The sequence below is a fragment of the Anopheles maculipalpis genome, chromosome 2RL (assembly GCF_943734695.1).
Source record: "Anopheles maculipalpis chromosome 2RL, idAnoMacuDA_375_x, whole genome shotgun sequence".
NCBI lineage: Eukaryota > Metazoa > Arthropoda > Insecta > Diptera > Culicidae > Anopheles > Anopheles maculipalpis.
In genome coordinates, this window is record NC_064871.1 from 19524206 (window position 1) to 19547078 (window position 22873).

The following is a 22873-nucleotide window of genomic DNA, read 5'->3' on the forward strand; positions in this document are numbered from 1 at the left end:
TACACACTTGTGTGCACTGTAAGATGAACGTCCCATTTGCTAGTTCTGGGTGTGTAAACAGATTTATAAACCTTCCCTACAACCACGAATGGGCCGTTGTGTGCATTGTGTGAACAATTTGTAGTGTGTGTTGTATGATTCCGTTTCTGTTCGGCATGCCGATCGAATAACTTTGTACCACCCACTTCTAAATACTCCCCCCAATCGGTGCTCTTGCGCGAGCTCGCACACACAAACAAATCGTGGGTGGAATCGATCCGGGCCGATAATTAGTTCGATCGCCCGAAAAAGGTAAAATCCTGTTCCTCGCCAGCCCGTTGGTCGGTCGGTCGGTGGTACTGCCTAAAATGGATTTTTGCTGGATGAGTGCTGTTTGTATTGTTTCGTTGCTACTTGGAAGGTGTTTCTAACGTTTGCATTGTGATACTGGCTGGATTCCAGTCCAACATTTGTCAATGGAAAACTAGAGAGCCACGTTCATGTTCTAGGTATTGGAGATTTGTGCAATTGAGACTGGATTTGATCGGATTTACTGAAAGCAGGCGAGTCGAGCTTCGTTCGATTCAATAAAATGTATTTAGTGTTTTGTTTCGTTTGGTTTTTTCGCTTGTGTTTCGTTGAATCGAACCATGGTTCAATCACCTATTTGATTTCGATTCATCGAACGTGATGCAAACATTGGTTTTTGCTGTTCAATCGATTCTTTCGGATTGCAGTTGAGTAGGAGGTTCTAATGGCAGCAGTGGGATGCAGCTAACCTGAAGCGATTGCTAATAGAGCTACTTGCGATTGCAGTGAGGGGTGTTTCGTTGATTTTGTTGTTTAGAGATGGCAGCAGAATCGCTCCCCAACTAGTGCTTGTTTTGATTTGTCTGTATAGAACAATGATTGATGTAATGATTTGTAATGATGCAGTACGACGACGAGCTTGCTAGACTCCTCCCTTTTTATTAGTATATTCTGCCAAGATTGAGACAAAGTAATGAGATATTGAATCATGTAAATTGAGTCGTTTGGTAATATGCTCATGAAACAGGCCGTCAAAAACACCGAAATCCTGTTCCAAAAGGCTTTACAAAAGTTTAATTAGAGTGCAGGTAATGTAATGTTAAGATTTCTTCACAATACTGGTGGAAATGAATTTGTTTCTTATCTAATATAGTACATGGGGATGGTAATATACAGAAGTAATCTCTTGTTTGATATATTCGGATTTAAAATTATCCACGAAATTAAGAAAAAATATGAACCTAAGGACTTTAGCATGTCTTCAACGTGTTTTGTTAAAATTATTGATTAATATTTTAAGCCCTACAACAAACATTTCCTTACTAATATATGCTACAATATCATGATAGCTAAACAACCTGGACCTGCAATACACAGCAACCAGGAACATGAAATGATCGCCAACTGATTTGTCTTGATTTGTCGCCAACTGATTGTAAAATAATTTACTGGTTTGATCTTAAAATCGAAGTCTAATACTTTTTTTTCATTCTGATGTTTCTCGATGTCTTTCGATAGTGCAGAACCTTTAAATGAAACTTTTTTCGACCAGACCAAATTCTGAGAGACCCATAATAATATGTAAAGAACCCTCTTAATGCATCTGTTTACTTTGCAGTTGCTTTAGATGTTTTCGGTCTTTCAATAAAGAAGATCCTTTCATGGAACCTTTATCGGTGAGATTCGTGAGAGCTTCGGAGAGACTCATTCCAATAGTTTAGTTTGCTTATATTTTTATCTACCCCTGCATAAGCATTCTTATTAAGATCAAGATGTATTAAGATGTATGTCACTCAATCACCACGCGACAAATCTTGGATAAGATGGCTGAACAGTAGTTGAACACGTACCATCTCTTCATAGATTTCAAGGCCGCATATGATAGTATAGCCAGGGTAAAACTTTACGAGACCATGAGCTCTTTTGGAATCCCGGCCAAACGGATCAGGCTTGTTAGAATGACCATGACCTACGTCACATGCCAGGTGAAGGTGGATGTAAAACTCTCCGAGTCCTTTTCTACCACCAAAGGCCTGCGTCAGGGAGATGGGCTCACCTGTCTCCTATTCAACTTGGCGCTAGAGAGGGCCATCCGTGACTCGGAGGTGAAGTCTTTGGGAACCATCTTCTATAAGTCAACCCAAATCCTGGCATACGCTGATGACATAGACATCGATGGTCTGCGACTCTCCCAGGTAGCAGAGGCCTACCAAAGGCTCGAGCAGGCGGCAGAAATCCTCGAGTTGCAGATTAACGAGGCAAAGACCAAATCGATGGTGACACAATCAGCACCGTTAACAGCATAGAGACGGAGTTGCGTGCTAGGATGCTGGCGGCCATCCGGTCATTCTACAGCCTGAGTTTCATGACCTCACTATCTTGCAGCGTAGTAGGCCCAGATTGAGGTGGCAGGATGGCGTAGAATCATCCACCATGAAGGCCGGGATAACGGATTGAGCGGTTCCGGACTCTGCTGCGACAGGCCAAGACCACAAAGCGGTTGTAGCGCCTGATAAGTAAGTAAGTAAGTTAGTAAGTAAGTATGTCACTCAAAGTCCAATAATTTACAATAATAGTAATCTCATAATTCTTTAAGTTTTTTTTATTGTGTAAACGATCAGCGAAGGCAACCAGGCATACAGGAGGCTTTGTAATAATTAATCAAATTTAAACCGAGCAAATCCGGGAAATGGTGCCCTTTCACGGCTCGGAGAAGGAAATGTCTCCCAGCTAAGATGAAAAGGTTTACTTGTCAGTAAATTGTAAATACGGTCTGGCCGTCCTATGTGAATAAAAAAGAAATAATCTAATTTATTTCATATTATAGGATAGTCAATCCTCATGTTCCGGATGGGATTAGAACTCTGGTGCTGTCATCAGATATTCCTGCAGAATCTGTAAGTTGTGGTTCAGAGGACAAAGGAGCGAATATAAAATATACTAATTCGTATTCGTGCTTTTGAAATACCTTTGTTTTTATGTCCATCACATCTCCTGTATCGCAAACAAAATGAGCTGACAACATGGTAACATACGCCGTAAAAACCATCCAACATAATTATAGACTGATGCTTTGAATAGTCAAAGCTTGCCCTAAAATAGCAAACGTCCCGCCGCCATGCAGAGAACGCAATGTGCAAGTAATGTTTCACGTGCTTATGAAAACCCTTAATGTTAAGGAACGTATTTATAATTCCTCATTCACCAAAATGCGTTTGAAAGCACATGCTCGTACAGACACCGTACCGTAATGACGTCAAACGAAATTTTATTTCAATTTAGAAAACCTCTCCCGAACTGGCAACTATGCGGCCATCTATTAAAAGCCACTCATCCATGCACGGAAAAGCCCTGAACGAAATGGAAAAGTACGAACAAAACATTAATCTCACGCTCCATTCGAAATCGGCATAAGAAAAACAAAAATGGGAACTCTACTCCATTCCGAACACCTTGCCCGTCACGTGTTGCTCATTCGGTAGCACTTGTTGCTGGATGGACGAATAAAAAAAAACACAAACAAGGGAAAAGGACTCCCAAAGCAATTGAATGTAATCTATTTATAGGTTTCCATGTTCGAGGGTGCATGGAAAGCGCTACTATTTGCAGACACTCCTTCGCTCGGCCACGGCTCAACATCAAGGACAACATCAGCGCGGACCGGTCCCTAAACGTCACGCTGATGACGTTCGTGAAAGCTAGTCACGCAAACGCCAGCAAGGAACTCGTTCCACCCAGCTCCGTCACATGCGTGTGCCACCGTAGAAGCCGAATGCCGAGGGCCGCGTCTAAGAAATCCGCGGGAAATCGCTGGGGAAAAAAAACTCAACGGGCATCGTGCGAGCAACCATGTGCGCCCTTTCGCTCGTTCTTTGCCTGATTGGGTAGCGCGTGATTTGTGCCAGGACTGGTAGGATACGTAGCCGATTGTCTGGCCGCATGGATCACGGAAATCACGCGTGGAGCCGTGAACCCTGATGAGGCGTCCTGCAAAAGGTGCGTCGAAGCATGCCGCCGGTGCGACCAACGTGTGGCTTTTTCCGGAACAGTCAATGAAGCAGATGCCAGACATGTGCCAGAGGGAGTTTATTTTCGATTGGAATTGGTTTAAAAATAGCTCCAGATCTTCGTCAATGAAGTTTATAGCTGTTGTTTGTTATCGTGCAGTACCTCTATTTATCCGTTGCTGGGAATTAAAAGTTCAACAGCTACGAATCTTTCTTCGTGAATTAATAAAAAGTTTGTTAAACGAAGATAATCAAACACATTTTTTTATGAAGTTTACCCGGTTCGCTATACTTTGCAAATATACAAAGTGAGGCCACCAAAATAAAGAATCATTTTAATTGGTAATTTAATGTTGGGTTTCCGGTTCCGAAGGCTGCCACCTAATGCGTAAACTAAGCATCCAACGATCATAACGAATCGTTCGGTGATGGGTTTTTGGACGGCATTCCTCTACTATTCTCGGGTATCAGACCGATTTACACCCACCGGCTCTACCGGAACACATCTCAACGAACGTCACGCGTTTGTAACAATTTTGCGCGCGACTACCCAGGGTCGGGCGGCCCCGTCCACCCTTCCCTGGATCCCATCTATCCCTCGGCTTAACAAAAAAAAAAAAGAAAAAAAAAAACATCTAAAAACAGTAGATGGATGTGTGGTAGTGTCAAACGCTTTGCATCCCACCTTAGCCCTGGCAGACTCCGGGTGACAGTGTAGGCCGCTTACATGACCGAAAAAAGGAAAAAGAAAAAGAAACTGGGGCCACTTTGCCCGCGCGATAGCCAACCTCCGCGGGTGAGAGTGTTTTCCATCCTCCGCCCTCGTGGACGGGTTGATCAAATTTGGTTCGTCCGTTGGTGGAGGATCGCTGTGTCGGTGTGCTCCGGTTACCGAAACGGCGCACCAAGCAAATGCGGCACGCTGTCTTCACACTTTCGTTCAGACGCTTCAGTACGGTTCGGAATTGCGCCTGTTGATGCGGTCAAACGCGGTACCCGGGACCGTCTTCCACTTGGCTGATGGCAAGACTGGCGAGTCTTTCGCGGTAATTGGTGTGGCCACGCATACACGCACACACGGCTCCGAATCTTGCGCCAGTGTCAGCTGCTCCAGAGGTCACGATACTTATCCCGCGACCAGTGCAATTAATCGTGTTTCGTGTCGTTGTGAGTGCGAGTACCGCGTACGAGTGATAAGCAAACAGTGAAGAATGCGTCCAGCCAGTATGCTGCCTTCGGTCCGTTGTACAAACACAGTGCGAAACACAGCTCAGTGCTATTAGATCTTAGAATTGTATAGGTTCCGTTCCACGTGGTGTAGTTTAGTTCGTAAAAGAGCAAGTGTAGGTGCCAAGTGTTGGTTTCAATGATTACCAAGGATGCATCCGAACCCGGATAACGTCTGTCACGAAAGCGTCTGTCACCTGCCCAATCCTTTCGATGCAAATGTCGATTTGCCCGCTTACACACGTCCACTATCGTTCCTAAGTTACCGCCTCTGGCGCGTCAAAAGTACACGCAAAGTCACAAAGGTTTACTCGTTACTTCATTCACACTCCTCTACCATGTCAGCATGTACATAGGTTTTGTGTGGCTATCCAGTGGCACGAGTTTTGTGCCTATTCCGTCCAGTTAGTAGTGGTACAGTGGTTAATCATAGTCGCACATCCGGTTGTCGCGTCGCGTGGTGTGGTATTGCACAGTGATACGATTATTCGTCGACCGTTTCAAGCGATTTGAATTTTTCTTCGCTCTGTTTTTGCGTTTGGTGATTAGTGTGAAATCTGGGGCTTAATGTTTGCCGAAGTGAATAATGCATTGTAAAGAGATGAAGTGTCACTCGTTACTAGAATGAGTAATACGAGGCAATCAAATAGTCAATAAAAAAATGAGTGTTTTAAAGTTACTCAGTGCTAGTTTTAAGTTTTAAAAAGCAATCAAACATGTGAATTTAGGAGCCAGCATCAGTGATTACTCGTCGAAAAATAATTCATAAGGAAAACCACTCATAAGGATTTATTTTTTTGGTAAGTTAAAGCTTAATACAACATGATTACTAAACTCCAAATTCATAAGCCGGTCAAACACTGCTACAGGAACATTGTCTACCAAATTATATCCCGAAAATACGAAATAAATACTATTTAAACGATTCTCTGCACCGACTACCTTTACCTCGAGCACACCTCCTACACACACCGTACGTTACATTAGTATAGCATTACTCTGCCTACGATACGGCGTTTGTTTAAAATGTGCTTCGCTACGTTATAGTAAGCTTCACGGAACGAAACCACCCATTTTCTAACGGTTGCACAGGTAGGTGTTGCTACCGAAAGGATGCTTCTTACGCCTGCACTAGCACACATGAAACCGTGTGCCAAAAATCAACAAACAACCTTAACAGTGGGCTTGAGATGATGTGGCGATAGCATCCTATGCGGTAGAGAGCCAACAAAAAAAAGCAACCATCTTCTCCGTACCCTTCGATTTTACGCGTACTGTCTCACTTAATTACGCGACTAATGCCATAATTCTTTCACCAGAGGCTTGTCTACACCGCACCAGTCCGGTTGCCCTCCCAACAGGCGCCAAACGTTTGGTATAAACTGCAGCAAAACTGCACTAATGCGACACCGATCCTGGGTCCAGATAAATGGCCCCATAACTCCTACACGCAATAGCAATAGCACGCGTGGCTCCGGTGGCCCACACATTTTCTGGTTCGTACCGAAATTTCGCCCACTCGCATCATTGAGATGGCACCCCGGGAAAACGGAAGGTCTGGGAGGGAGAAAGAGAGAGAAAAGGAAATGCACAAAAAAAGGCATTGAATACTATAATAACACCCCAATAATTGCCCATCGCCAAAGTGCGATCATATCGAAATTGCACTAACCGTGGCACGCGATAAGGATGCGTGAAAATGGATGTTTTTTTATGAGCTTCCCTGTTTGTCGGCCGGTTGGGGTAGATTTTCTTGTTTGTTTGCTCACTGTTCTTCGCTTGTACGCTTCACGGTGCACAACGTTCGGAATGAGCATGCTTTTAAATGGTAGTTTGCAAATGATGATTTATTTGTTCTTTACTTTGTCATTATACTGTATTTAATATACATTTTTTACGTTATTTCTGATGATTTGTATCATCATGTATTTGACTTTTCAATTTTGATGCTCATTTTTACGTTCTTTCTGTCGTATATCTCCTTGCACTCGTACTCTATAATATCCTGTTTGTTTTACCATTCCACCGGTTATCCTTTTAAATTGTAAGGTGGCACTTACCTTACCTTAACCTAAGTTACCTTTTCAACTTCCCGGCACAGCAAGCAGTTCCCCGTGTAGTAAAAAGCCATCTTAGTATGTGTGTGTATGTGTGTGATTTGTGCATCTTAGTGTGTAGGCATACTCATGTACGTGCGAACACTACGAGCACGCTGACAGTGTGTGGGCCGCCATTTGCCGGATCGTACGTGTGCCTGTTTGTGACGACCCACCTAATATCGTCCCACTTGCTGTACAGCCACCCACCAGTGCCACCCACTAGCACCAAGCACCGAGCAAACCTAAAACGTCGGACCGATCTTTTGTCGCCCGTTCTTTACTTTATTTTATGTGCGGCGGACGATTTTCTTCTTATTTGCTGCCTCAACAATTCCATTCGCCTTTCCTTCGCACCTTTCGCTCACGCACACGGTGCGGTGCGTTCGGATGTTGCACAAAATAAGTGTGCCCGTTCTCGTACAGGGCGCGCACTATACTCTTGTCGCCTGCCCAGCTTTATTGGCCACCTACACAGGCCGTACCGTTTCCCTTTGCACGTACGGCAACCCACTCAGTGAGGCCACATTTTGTCTCTCGTTCTAGCACACGTTGGGTGACAATTCTCGTGCCGTTTCTACACGTTTGGAGGGATTTTAGTAGTACGGTTTCAGGCCGGATTCGCCTTGATTCCGGGTCCTGGCATCTTCCTTCTACCACAACACACAAACACGAACGCGTACTGCTACCTACTCAAGGTGTATCAGTATACCATTTTTTTATCCTCCCTTTCCAGTTTCCAATTTGCTCTCTCACTCTCACACACCACACTCTCGTTCCGCTCGCAATTGTTTCCCTGGATCCAGGGTGCGTAAAGTGGCACGTTTTTCCACCGGAACGCGGTTTCATTCACTATTTTTTCGTACATCCGCTCGGCGCTCGGTTCACGCTCTCGCTCTGCAAGCCCTGCGAAACAGTAGCAGCAGTAAAAGCCAGCCAAAGGCCAAGCCGACCTTTTTCTCCCTTTTTGAACGCGTGCCTATTCTTCGGACGACGCTTTCCACGGCGGTTTTTTGACGGTAATTAAATGAACAGTTTTTACTACGAGTTTTGCGCCGGAACGTGTGATCGCTAGTGTTTGTGCTGTGTACGAAGAGAAGCTTGGAAGAAAGAATTCGATTTACTTGTGTGAAAGTGGTCTTGTCATGGTATTTGTCTTGTGTGAAAGTGGCTCATGGTACTGTTTAGAAGTGTTCGGAAGCTGTAAACTTTTTTCCGGTATGTTACTTTATGTTGTTTTTAAATTAGTAAACGTGCTAGACATTGCTTAGATAATATGGCGCATTGAGATTAACGTTTGTTTTTTATTTTAATTTGAAATATTTTTTTTTTCAAATGATTTATAACGATTTCTAGTTTATTGATGATACAACCAGATAGTTGCATTTTAATTTATTTTTATATTGTACTATTACGGCGTACCGTCGTACCGTCGCATTTGAATTCAATTATTGTATGTATTTTTATTTATATTATAGTATTACTGCTTACCATCGTATTGTCCGTTGTTGCAAACATATCTTAACTAATGTCTTGATAAAAAAAATCCAAACAATCAGCTCCCAAATAATTCCATTACTTAGTCTAGAACCTACACAGGCACAATAACTTCATTCATAATCTGTATCGAAAATCATCGAACTGCATTCGGTCGTGTTTTACGAGCTACCAGGCGCCTCCAGGTGCCTCACACACTGTAGGCTCTCGACCAGTCCGCACAGAAATGTGTGTGTGTATGTTGGGGTGTTCCTAACATAGCGATTCTAGAAATTTCGAGCCTACTCTAAAGTCAACACCGGCAGCACACACCACAACAGGTTGTCATTGTCATACCAACAGTAACACCGGAACGCCCACGTGCAGACTCCATATCAACTCTTCATCATCGAATGTCCTCGAAGTGGTGGCGAAGGCGATGCTGGGGGGGAAGAAAAACGAAAATCTTGTTAATCATTCTCGACGTTGTTTTAATATGCATTTGCTTGTATTTTTTAGTCTCATTAAATTATTTTCCTTTCCTTTCCCGTTCTATTCAAATTTTCGCATTTAACTTCGTACTACAACATCGCGTTGTCTTGCTTCTGCCTGTTTTTATTTGGAACAGCCCTCCTTCCCAAACGTACTTGAGTAGCGTCTTCATTTACAAGGAGCACCTGTTGCTCACTTTCTCCATTCGTTTGCTCACTACATCATCATCATCATCATCATGGTCGCCGTCGTTACTCTCACCGCCATAAGCATCTAACGCTCAGCATACACCACCCACCAGCCCACTCATGTGTACGGCCGTTTCGGTGCTCTTATCGGGCCCGTGTTCTCTTCTCTTTTACTTATCGCTACTATTGGTTGCCGCTCTCGTTCCCGTGTACAGTTATCACATGGCGGCAGTGGTCCTCGGAAGCATGCCGTCCAAATCGTTGCGCATCGATAATACACACGATCTGCAGATATCGTGTCGATTTGGCTGCATGAATGGTGAATAGTTCGAACTCCATTCATTAATCGTTCGATTGCCTGCCCGTCAGGACAGGGCGCAGTTTGATGTGTATGGGTGTGTGTGCGCGCGTGTAACGTGATGAATGGAACATTTTTTAGGATGAGTGCATATAGAACAGTTTAAGAAATGTAGATAAGTGATACAAAGTTTGGAATAAATTGAAGTAAGAGTGCTTTTATTCAAAAAAAAAATTTTTTTGTGTTTAAAACTTAACAGAAAGGAAATTCAAATGTGTGACGCAGTGCTGTTCTAGTGACATTCTGACCTCATGGCAGCCAGCACGATCGTTCTGGCAACACTCACACAGAACGGAAGTTTGAACTTGAATATCATCTCAAAATATGATTGCAAAATGTTGTTATTTAGTGACGAAATTAACACGATCTCACAAACACAACGTTTTAGAACTACACAAACGAACATGCAAGACGTTCTCCTCAAGACGTCACCGCCGTAAAATAAGCAAACAAGTGTTTAGTGTTCCTTCGCCGGGTGTGTTAGTGAGCGAACGTTTGAAGATCACCCTCGTGTGTGTTGTGGGTAAATTTTGCAAAGTTATGATCGTGAATAACGTCAACCATCGCTTTCCGCGAGCATCCCCGCGAAATTCTCCCTGAAAGCGAACAGACAGCAGCGATACGTGATCCATTTTTCTTGCTTTCTTCACTTATAACACCACAAACCCATACCTTCGCAACGCTCGGTGACTGTCGTTTGACATTTTAAGTTTGGCAGCTTGTTCGGCCCGAACGTCTGTGTGTCTACGTGTGATGATCCAACCGACAAAGCACACCCGCACAGGAAAACAGGCGGGATACTAAGTCCGAGATACTAAAACCCACCCACACCTACAAACCCCGCTGGCCCACCCTGAAGAGTCCGCGGTACGACCTGAGGCGAACCAAAGAAAATTCGTCACCGCTTCAACCGGCCCAGTACTCATACTTTTCACTGCGGTGTGATGTTTTTCTCCTCCATCGCCTGCCCACCTGCCTGCCCCGGATCGCATTTCCTGTCCAACAGCGACCTACGGCGTGTTGGATGCGCATACGGTGCGCAGCTGCTTTCGCGTTTGCGGCAAGCGCAACGTGTCCGGGAAGTTGCTACACTTTCATTCCCGACGGTCTCGATCGGCGGTTCAGTTTGCGAAACGATCCGATTTGAAACACCTGAGTACCGCGGTCGCGTCTGCCGCGTTGCGTTGCGAGCAAACGGTGCGAGTGCGAGCAAAAGCGTTTATTGTCCGTGCGATTTTACGAAAAACCTCTGCGAAAAGAGTGAATAAAAAGTGACACGAATTTAATCTCGAATCAAACGACACGAACAAAATTGGTTAGGTTTTTAAGGTTAACGAAGTTAACAAGTTATTGTGTATTATTGTTGTTGCAAAGATCAATTTGAACTCTAAACTCGGGTGAAAAATAGTGAATAATAAATGAAAGTTTTATGAACACAGCGAGTTACTTTCGGTTAGTGCCGGCGACATGTTTAGTCCTTCAATTTAATTTTTCAAAACGATCGTTTTGCTCTTCTTAGCTTGAGAACGTACATAAAACATTTAATTTTTGTTTTCATTTCTTTCCAGGCTTATTATGGTGCGACAAATGTGCTAAGTGCTTTCATATCAACAGTGTAACGGTGTTCTGCTTAAGGCTACCTCACGAAATTATCTCAATCTAACGATCGTACACACCATTTGCAGTGCTTTAATCATAGCCCATCATGAGCGTATAGCTAGTATTATAAGTGCTCTACACAAAAGTGGCAAGTAGTGTGGTTTTAGTGAAGTGAAATTGTTAGTCGGTGTGTCAAAACCAAGAAACACCATTCCGTACCGTGGTCGTAGTGCTGTGAAGATGCTGATTGTGTGTTAAAAGGAAATGTCGTATCCAACTGTTCCGCGTGTTTTAGTCCGTGATGATCCGTGTAGTTCGTTGTGCCGGTACTGAATCAATCGTTTCGCACTAATGGAGTGTTTATCATTTCCTACCGTTTGTTCTTGTTTAGTTTCGTTCTGTTCTTCCGTCCGTTTTGTGTGGCGTTCGTTTGCATTGTTGTGCCGTGCGTGTCAGTGCGTTGACGGCAGGGAAAATGTTAGCTATGCGTCGCGAAAGTGAACCCATCTACGGTAGTGTAAGTGCAACGTCGAACCTCAATCTGCTGCATCACCACGCGCACCACCATCACCACAGTCACCACCATCAGCAGGTGCAGTCTCCGTCCGGACAATCGCATCCTTCCAACGGTACTGTTGGTTCGGACGCATCGCCCAGTACGCGCCCGTCCGAGAACGGAACTTTGGGCGAACCGTCGGCCTTGGTCGGGCCGGATCATACGGTTGACCAGGGTGGTGTGTACCAAGGGCACCATCTCGCTCAGCAACAGCAGCCACAGGATCATCAGCCAACGCTGCACCATCACCATCATCATCACCATAGTCACCGGACGTCGTTGTCACCGGTAACGTCGGTCAGCTTCGGGCACGCCGGATTTGCCAGTCTCTGCAACGGTTCGTCGACCGTCGGCGGCCTGTATCCGGGATTTAGCAGCTTCGGACTGAACGGTACGTTTTGCAGACCAAAAGTAACGACGATTGTCTTATCGTTCGTATTTTATTCTTCTTCAGCCTCCAACGGTGGTTCCTTGCCGACTGGACGCTCCACACACCCGGCGGCATCCAGTCTCGACGAGTACGTCGATATACTGCAGGTCCAGCAATTGCTGCTGGAGAATTCTTCATCGGCAGCCGCATCGGCGAGCAGCTCGACGGTGGCGAGCATAACAACAGCATCCTGTACCTCCACCACCACCACCGCCACCACCACCATCTCCTCATCCCCTTCCATCCCCACCAGTGTTCCTTCCTCGTTGTCCCATCACCTTCCCTCGGTCACTGCATCCTTTTTCTCGCCAGCATCTGCCCCATCGACCTCGCTAGCTTCCTCAGCGTCGTTCAATGCTAAAAACCGTCCAAAAGTGAATCTCCAGAAAGCGGCCGAGTTTTCAGCGGCAGCGACATCAGCAAACCAGCTTCAAGGTAAGTGTTTACCGTCCATCTGGCTTCATTGACTCACTCCGTTGCGTGCAGGAACAAGCGTGCTGTTGACGAAAAATATGCCACCTTTACATACCACCATCACACACACACACACAGTACACACACAGAGTTTCAAAACCAAAGATCGTTTTCCATTCGGGAATACCCATTTTTCTATGGCGCACATGTACCTCGAATGCTGGTTTGCAAACGCACGCAAACAAATACAATTCCAGTCCAGGCCTTCGCCACAACACTTTGCCGCCTCTCTATCTCTCTATCCCTCTATCTTGTCCGCGACTCCAACACTCTCCATCGCCTCGTCACGTCAATTTGTGCTAAATTTATTAATAAAACTAGACACTTTTATCATTAAGTCCATTAGCGTTATCGTTTAATTAAAGCTGTCGTCTTGGTCACTCGGGCAGCGGCCAAAGTTTTCAGCTGTTGCCACAGGTCTTGCGCCTTCCGCGCTCCTAGCTCGCTGTGTTGCCTGCGTGTAGTTGACTTTTTTTCATGTCCCTTTTGCTTTATCGGGCGCGTCGCAGCAAGCAATTTTTCGCCGATTTGTTACACGCAGAAATTGGTGGGTCTAAAACTGGGTCGTTGATCGTCGGTGGCGACGATGGGTACTGTTTTTTTTTCTTTTTTCAACACGACACGAATTTTCGTCCGGTATGTGCAATAGAAATGCAGCGGACCGGCAACAGCTGTAACAGCTGCCAAAGGGTAGTTTGTGGAACCGAAATTAAATTTATTCGAAAAAAAAGTCCTCTCAATGTACCTGCCGTCTAACAGTGTTGCACTCGAATCGGTTGTTTGTTGCAACCGTGATCGTGTCAGATTTTATCCCTTTAAAGGGCTGTGATCAAGCAGTGTAGCTCAAAGTGTTACTAAGTGATTTGTTTTGGCTTCCTGCTATCAATGGAAATGCGTGTTTGCGTGTTCTTTTGTACGCAAATCACCGCAGCACAGCCCCCCCCCGACCGCCATACGCTTGATCGATCTATTCCATTTGGAAATTTGCCATTCTCGCGATTAGCAGCATCAAATGTCTCCGTTGTCGGCCCAGTTTGGTGGCTTGCGGTACCATTATCTAGGCAAACGGGCAGCTCTTCCCGATAGTGCTGCCAGTGCACCAAGTGCAGCACTGAGTTTCATGTATTGGACAGCGGTGAGCACTGAGCGGCCGGACGCTAGGTTGAAGAAATGCATTATCTCTGCCCACGACTTTGTCTATATAATTTAATGTAATTTCAATGTTTTTCGACTTCGGTGCACCTTCTTCTGGCTGGACGCTGCATATTTTGTCCTGGCAACTGCACTGTCAGATCGGACCCTGTGCATGCTCCGTTTCCTGCCGTTTCGTGCCGCTCCCGACTGAGGTGCTGCCATGCCAGAGTGCCGCCACCTATGCTGACCACCGAGCGACCGGAGACACAACGCAGTGGCGCGCGCCAGCCAACAGGCCAGACACTCGTCACCTGTTGAATGCGTTGGCATCCTTGGCGCTGATTGCATGTCGCGTCGAATGCTTTATTTCTTCGCTGCACCATGTGTGTGCGTGTGTTTGTTGTTTTATTTTTGTTGCTGTTGCTGTTGTTGTTGCTGTTTGCTTAATAAACGCTCTCTTTCCCTAACTGCTGGATATTCAGTTTTCTTTTACCTTCTGAAACCCTGCAGTTGCTCCTCTTGCTTGCTTACCGGTGGCGGTGCATCGTCCACGAAGCCACCCAACATTCGACCGAATGGTGTTCGATTTTATTATTTATTAGCAATCTGCAGACAGCCAGCGAGAGTCGTTTGGCACGGGACACTCCAAATCGAAGGCTTTCATGGCTGGTTCAAGCCTACACAGAGGGAAACACTCACACAAACACACACATATACACACACGAATATATGATCTTACACACATGATGCTGCTGGAGCGAATTTTCCGGCCCGTTTGGTAAGCCTCGATAGGGCCCTCTTGCCGATATCGGACGGAATTGCTCATAGATGGCGTTTGATTTATTACTCCGGAGCAGTCAGGCAGCCAGCCAGTCAACCAACAAGCCAGCCAGCCAGTCAGTCGACCAACCTTGCAAGGCTCAAGCGTATGTGTGTAGGATCACTGTCCGATAACTGGAATGCTTCGACGACGATTGCAAATGGTCCTTCATTCAATAACAATTCGTTGAAGTTACGTAAACAGGCACGAAAATGACAATTATTTAGCTTTCTCATTGTGTAAATTTTACTACTGAAAATGCTTGAATTTTTTTGACTTCTGCTGCTGGTGCATCAAAAGTGCATCTCATCATTTAGCGGCTTACTAATGCTCTCCATTTGTTTCGATGTGTCGACGATGCTTAGCAACCATTGATCATTAACAATATGAAAGTCACGCGCTAAATCTACTAAATTTCTGCTCTAAAAAAATCTAAATAAATCAAAAATCCTAAACATCAAATTCATAAATTTTTGCATTCACTGAGGCTGATTTGAAGGGTTTTATATGCTCATGTTGGATTTTGGGTTAACATTAATATTTCGAATATGAATTCAAATCAGAAAACACATATAAATTAGAAGGCACAAAACCATAGGATATAGATAAAACTACTTGACTAATTTGGACTGCATGAAATGAACTGCTCGAACTACACAAATGAACTTTGTAATGAACTATGGGACAAACGAATACACAGTTGCAAAAAGATCGGCGATTCAGGCGCACTTTTCTCATTCTCATCAGATTTATACTAAGCTAATATCACAATCCAGCACTAGTGCTTACATTATCCTCACATTCCTCGCATTTTTAACTGCGTACCAACATTTAGGAAATCATTTATTTTCCTGCATATTGGTGTTGTCTTGAATTGATCTTTTAGCACAGGAATGCTAGTGGCAATATTGATAAGAACGATGAGTAATTTTGGCATTGGTAAGCATCCCAAAAACCCAAATGCAAGCTGTCACGGTGAATTGCATGCCATTATTCATTTGGAGGTAATGATTCCGACGCATTGATGCTACGGTAGAAAGATACTCTGTAAGAAAAGAACATACCCAAAAAAGATTATTTTTTGAATAGATTTTAAACGGTTATGGAAGAAGAATGATTCAGAGTGCTCCGAGTGGGTGACCATGCCCGATCAGATGATAACATTTTGAGGAAACATCTATTAATCACATAATATCCGATCCTCATAATCAGTCTGTGAGGCCTTCGGGCCGGTTAGGAGACTAGAGTGCCGGATTTCACACGGCATGACAGATTCAAATCCCATCAGTACAGAGGCTTCGTTGTTGTATCAGCAAGTCTCATAAACCATTCGATGGCCGACGTGACCTAGGAGGCCAAGAGGAAGTATTTGGTTTTAAGTACTATATCCATCGCCATTTAGTTATGAAATTGGCGATCATTCATTTAGCATTACTTCAAATAAAAGATGCTACTCAAAAGACAAATATTTACTGGCAATATTTTGAACATAACAACTAACTACCTCACCCTTATGATTGAGAATAGATCTAAGACATCAAACAGAAGCGACATTAAACGAAAACGGAAGCAAAAGCATAAGCAAAAAAGCCTTCCCGCTCGATTGCATGTTAACTTTCTCCCCGCATTATGCACGATATATCCGCAAAGGGAATGCAATTTTTGTGGCCTCGTTCGTCCAAGGCGACTGGAGCGGAAATTCCGGAAGAAACTGGAAACGTACCGAGTGCTGCTATAGAACCGAGATTGTAAATTATTGGCGACAACGCAAGACAACGGCATTGACTCGCGCGACGACAAGAAAAGTGACAAATAAATGTTAATAAATTTTAAACACAAATAACGTGGCCTGCCGCTGGCATGTGCCGAACTGTACCGCCCGACTGCGCTACGCCAGTTGAGTGGATCAACGCGGTTCAAGATTTCGAACATTTCTCCTTTTGCCCCCGTTCTTGCCCATACGATCCTGATCGATCCTGGGCTGTGTAATGACCCGTACCCGTGAAGATGAAGCAACAGTCGGATTGGTCAAGCGTCTTCGTACGATTTTTTTTTCTTCCTTTTACTTGACTTTTCCATCTTCGCTCGCGTCCAGACGGCAGCGGGCAGAAGGGAATGAAGCCGGACACCGGTGTGGAATGCGTGGAGGATTTTGCTCCGATTTTGATTGCCTGTCGTCTGGCGTTTGCGACCGCAACGGTTGGCGATGGGTTTCGCCATCATTACAACTGCACCACTTAATGCGTTGCCGTGGTCCACGCCACGCTTGACGTTTCGGTTTTGAACGCAGCTCGGCTTGGAACTGTTTTTACGCAACGCAACCAACCACTTGATGCGCGATGCAAACGCGATAATGGTGTACGGCCAGCACTGGCGAAGGTGCGATTTTTGCCGAGCGACGTAAGTAAATGAAAATTTGAAACGAAATTCGATCAGCACTTGGGGAGTTGAAGGAGAAAAAAATACGATGTTGCGTACACGCAGACACGAGGATGGGGCCACGGGGAGGGACTCAAATCAGACACTGTTCGTGGGCTTCTCGTCGCCGTACGATCGGCGACAAGTGTGTGGTCAATCTGTTATCCCGTGTGTCGTGTCGATTCACGGTGCAAGGTGTCAACCTTCTTGCTTGCCGATGGACGGCAACGGGCCGGGTTTGGCTGACGTGGATGATGATGTCGCGTACCCGGTTGATTCGAAACCGAAACCGTCGCCCGTCGTCGAAAATGCTGTGCTGATAGTGGAAATGGGATTTCCATCATATCGTGGATGCATTGACCGCGACCACGTTGGACCGAGCTCGAGATCGAATGGCAGTACAACATTCGACCAGCGAATCCGAAAACCTACCTCCCTTCAGAAAATGGGGTGTTGAACACAAGAACAAACGCAAACGCACCGGAGCGGGGCAGCAAAGGGAAGAAAAGGCACCAAACAAGCACCATTAAGCTGACGGCAATCAGCACGATGGCACTAATAAATTAATACAGCGAACAAGTGTATTAATTAGGATAATCACCGACCTGCGGAAAGCCCGTGCCGATTGCTTAAGTGTGTTTTAATTTATTTATTACGAATTATCGGTGCGCCGAGAGTTGACCTTGCCGACTCTTAGTGTGAATGCGCCGTCACGAAGGCACACTGAAAGGGAGGCAGGCCACAAAAAAGGAAGATGAGGTTGGTAAGAACTGGTACTTGTTGAGGGATTTATTTAAATGAGGTAATTTAGATACTTTTAAGGCTATCCGGGACATTCTGTTGGCTTTTGTGCTTGTGATTTGTGCTTTAAACAATGAATATTGTACCATGATCATAGCACACAACGAAATACTGGTTCAAAACTGCATCATCAAGTAAATCGATCATTTCTTTCAAAGAATCCCTTTAGTTGATATGGAATGAAACAATTAAAATGTAATCTCTTGTAGCTTGGATCATAGCAAAATCTTTCATGAAAACAATAAACATTCGCAGCTTGTGCCACCAAAGAAACTGATATTCATTTCAAACACTTCAAACTATGAAGGAATCAATCCACCTTAAGTGAGTATTCGACGCCATCGAGCTTGACAAATAAAATAAATCCATCGTCCAGCCAGCTTAGAACGTTCCCGTACGAAGTAACAAGCTGGAAATAGCACTAAATAGCATTAGTGTAGCACATTAATAGCGACCACTTCCTAAAACGGAACTCCGTCCAAATCGAAACAAAAAAAATACAAAGCTCGAAGCTCCGGTTCAGATACCAGAGAAGAAGAAATTGAGCAATAGTGAAGCTTTGAAGGTTCATTTCACAAGCTGCTGCTAGTAGTATGAAAGAAATGGTACCACGTTTCGAATATAAAGCATCAAAACCAGATCGGAAACAACTGAAAACATCATCGGAAAACCCACGCCCGGACATTGTGCTGCTGTTTTAGGAAAGACGAGTATTGCCTTGAAATTTACTCCTTGTTTTGCTGCCAAAACCTCTATCCTACCGGTGTACCCACAAAGAATCTTTCCCACCGTTCGATTGTTTCCAAAGCTGTCTTGGCCATCAGTGCCGAATTTGGGATCCTGCTTTACGGCACGACGGTCGGGCCGACGCCAATGGCTCTTAATACCCGGACACAGTTCTTAATGATGTGAAATGGTTAAGGAAAACTATTCAAAACCAGATTGACTGGGAACGCTGCTCGCCTGTACGCCAGGTTAGTAACCTTGGCTGTAAAAAAAAAACGCACACTTCTGATTTGAGTTTTCTTCGCACAAACAACCTCGGACGAAAGTTGAACGTACCTTGGGCATCAAGTTAACAGAACCACTGTAAAATGTACTACCACTCGGAGAGCTTCTTCTCGGAGCGAATCAGTGAACAAAACCCCTTTCGGTGAGAACCAAAAAACAAAATGGGAGAACTTTATCGAAGGACGCCATTTTGAATGCCGATTTGGCACGCAAGCTTCACCCTTAAGTAAGACAACATTTTAACTTTTTACACCGTTCGATCACATTCACACTAAAGCAATCAAAAACCGACAGACGTCGTGGCTTGAGCCTATCCTAGCTGCCAGCTTCTTTTTTTTTCCATTCCAACTCATCACACGTATCCATCCTTCCTGCCGTTTCGTCGTTCTTGGCTACCCTGCATCGCTCACTCTTTCTCTCTTTACTTCCAGGCGAATCGCCCTCTAAAAGACTGCTCTTTGATTACCCGAGCCCATATTTGTATGGTAATTATCATCCGTCGCCGAGTGACGATCTGGTCGCTTTATGGTTTGGAAGTAACGGAACAGGTTAGTGCGAATCCATTACGCCGGTGGGTGCCATTTTGTTGGAACCGGCCTGTAATAACAGATTGCTGTTTGCCTGCTTCGTTGTCTGTGACGCTAACACTAACTTTGAATTTTGCACAAAGCAATACCACCATATCGAAAGAGAAGTTTGCGAAATGAAGTGTATGGTTATCAAGTGTTTTAAGCTGAGCTCATCATGAGCGAATCTTAGAAATGATTTTTTTAACAACTGCTCGATAGTCAAGCATAATGCGCCTCCATTGAATTGTGAGTTTCATTTTTCGCACTAAAATTGTCTGCAATATTTGTTCCTTTAATGGACAATGGCTTGTTGCAATGGAAAAACCTTTTTACAGTGAGCGTAACGCTTTTATTGGACTGATGAACAAACAATAATGCACTTTTTTCAAATGAGTTTGGTGGCCGTTTATATGTTTTGATGCTCATTATGATATGAGTAGTTTGAATTCTGGTAATTCTTATAAATCATTTTATCACTTTTTCAAATCCTGAAGTGTGAATTGTGCAATTAATAAAGTAAACCTTGTATGAACCGACACGAGGTATCGCAATAATTTTAGAAATTTCTACTCAGCTCCGCACACATCGTAGATATGGCTGGCCACGCTCTTGCCGCCATGATGGGGACATAAAAATTGTACACCTTGCCCGGGAATGATGAATTTTCATTTGATATGCTAATTAAACGCCATCATCAAAACCCGATACACCGGCTGCTCAGCGCATCCATTTGCCGGGAGCCTGTGTAAACTGAACCCGATCTATTCGTCCGTCTGCCGTGTTCATCGGCCATCCGTGTTGACATAGTTTGCGGTGTTCCCGCCGTTTCAAGAACGATCGCACGTAAACATAGTGTAGCATCACCGTGTGCCATACTCATAGTAACCTGCGCAAATACGGATGCACTCTTTCCCGCCGGAATCCACAGTTTTGTTCTGACCATAAGCACGGGCCGTGTTCGCGCCAAAGTGTTCTAATGTTCGACAAAAAGCAGCAACGTGCAGGATGCACGATAGATATCCGCGAAACCGGATGCCAAAACAATCCCAGTTCCAATTACGTGATGGCGCATCTGCATGGCTATATTTTACTCATAACCGTACGCTAAGCACCACCCTGACTCATCCCCTTGTCAGCGTTCAGGGAGCATCAGGGCGCGGCATTAGAATCCGCACCATGGAAAGAGGAGATTTATGAATGGATAAATCTTATGCCGCGACGTACGTACGTCGTCAGCAAATGACGCGGGAAAAATCGGCAAACAATCCCGACACCGTGCGAGAGCCGTTGACGCCTTTGCTCGTGTTGTTGACTTTCAGCCAGCCAGAGCGCGCTGCCCGGTGCAGCTAAATCCGTGCTGCGGTTACTTCCGGTCGTACCAGACGGATCAAGCGTGTGGCCCACAAGTCGTTCCCGCTATAATGGCGCGTTATGTTACAGCTCGTTAGCAAACCGCCTCCTTCCCACCACCGTCTCACCCCACCCAGTCTGCTGGAAAGTTTTCTTGATTGCTTCAAAAGCTAAGGACCAAGCACATACGCAAATAAACATACACACACACACACACACACACACACGCAGCCATTTCCTCGTGACAGGAAACGGCGAATGGCGCGAAATGATAACACGAAAAGTCGTCGTCCCATAATGAGCTTCGCCGTGGTTGGGGCCGTGGGGTTTTGTGTTGCAAAATAGCAACCGTGCTTCCCGACAGCAGTGTGCTTGCTGCTGACAGCAGCTGCGTTGGCGTCATGGCCACGTTCGTGCCATGACTACCAGGTTCTAATTTCGCGCCCAAACGGTAGCGCCCGAACGCATCCGGGAACGAGTGGATCTCGACGTGGTTCTGTTTGGGTTTTCGGTTCGGGCGAGACGATGATCAAGTGTTATTTACGTTCTCTTATTCCCGTTCTCGACGAAGGATGCCGCGCACGGGGAAAGTGCACTGTGAACTGCAGAATTCATAAAGTTGAAACACAAAACCTTTGTCGGTGGCGCATCATGACCGGGTATCATCTTAAGATGCTTCACACTAGCCGTCGCTGTAAGTTCTACAACGTCCAGCGAGATTGTTTTGGGTGATTTCAGCGTGAATCTCTTACTTTTGTTCTCAAAACTGTATTTGCTATACAACAAACTTCAAAACGGTACCCATGATTCATTTGCAACTTAAAATTCAATCAAACAATATCATTTTGTAAGGCAAAAAACGACTCGGATGAAATCGGATGCCTACCTTATGAATGAAATAGTAAACCAATAGGCTGACTTTATTGTCTTAACCGAGTGAGTGATAATGATCATGTCTTATTAAAAATTCCAAGCCTTTGCCGTTCCACCTGGACCAGGGTAGACGCATGGATTCATGCGAACATGAATAATTTCCTCGCCCAAGTTTAGCACATCATCATCGTCATCATCATCACAGGCTGGTCTTTTCGTCTAAAACAATCAAAATGAGTCAAATTGATGAAATCTTAGACGCATTGATTTATGCACATAATACACACAATTGAGGTGTGGCCACCTTTTGGTGCTGGGAATATTTTCCCACAATTTGGAAACTTATCTTGACACACAACAAGAAGAATCAAATGTGGTTAAATATTTTGAAGTCTCGTAAAACATTTTTTTTTAAGAAAAAAGTCTCACTTTCCATTGGTCGTTTGATACATAAATAATTGTTACGAAATCTCAGATAATCTACCTTCACTACAATTACTTTACTCGACTTTTTTTCCTATCGATCGTTCGACCGTTTGCGTCATTGACATGGAATCGAAAAAAAAAACTTATACTCATGCCAAAGTTGTGGAGATGAATGAAGCAAGATCAGCACGGCAAAGATTAGGAGATGCCTTAGCCTTTGGAACGCAGCGATCAACGTATCAAGCGGATTATCTATTCCGATTCCGAAGTCGACATCGAACAGATTTGAAGGCAAATGTCAACGACCATAAATTAAAATGGGAATAAATTTTCTCCCCCACCGCACACGCACACCGACGACCGACCAATCCAGTCCAATAAACGCCATCCAGTTTTCCATTCGCACGGAGATCCATAGTTTAGATGGAACGTGTGCGTTGCACTACAGTTTCCAAGCAGCAATCTGGCCAAGAAAATAAAAACCGTCTTGCAGAATACGTGAAACAAAAATGAACATTATCGCTAGTTCCCAGCACACGAACGTGTCAGTTTCAGGTAA

The 22873-nt window shown here is 44.7% G+C and overlaps 2 protein-coding genes across 2 annotated transcripts in view; both read left to right on the top strand.

Annotated features, from left to right (window-relative positions):
* The window catches only part of LOC126557567 (protein misato), a 235683-nt gene that overhangs the window by 128821 nt on the left and 83989 nt on the right, over positions 1-22873 (top strand). The window lies entirely within an intron of this gene.
* LOC126559693 (dendritic arbor reduction protein 1) overlaps positions 11883-22873 on the top strand; it is a 58720-nt gene continuing 47729 nt past the window's right edge. Inside the window, exons 1-3 of the mRNA XM_050215861.1 lie at positions 11883-12399; positions 12463-12873; positions 19528-19644. Of these exons, the coding sequence (XP_050071818.1) occupies positions 11928-12399; positions 12463-12873; positions 19528-19644 (1000 nt within the window). The 5' untranslated portion in view covers positions 11883-11927. The remainder of the gene's footprint in view (positions 12400-12462; positions 12874-19527; positions 19645-22873) is intronic.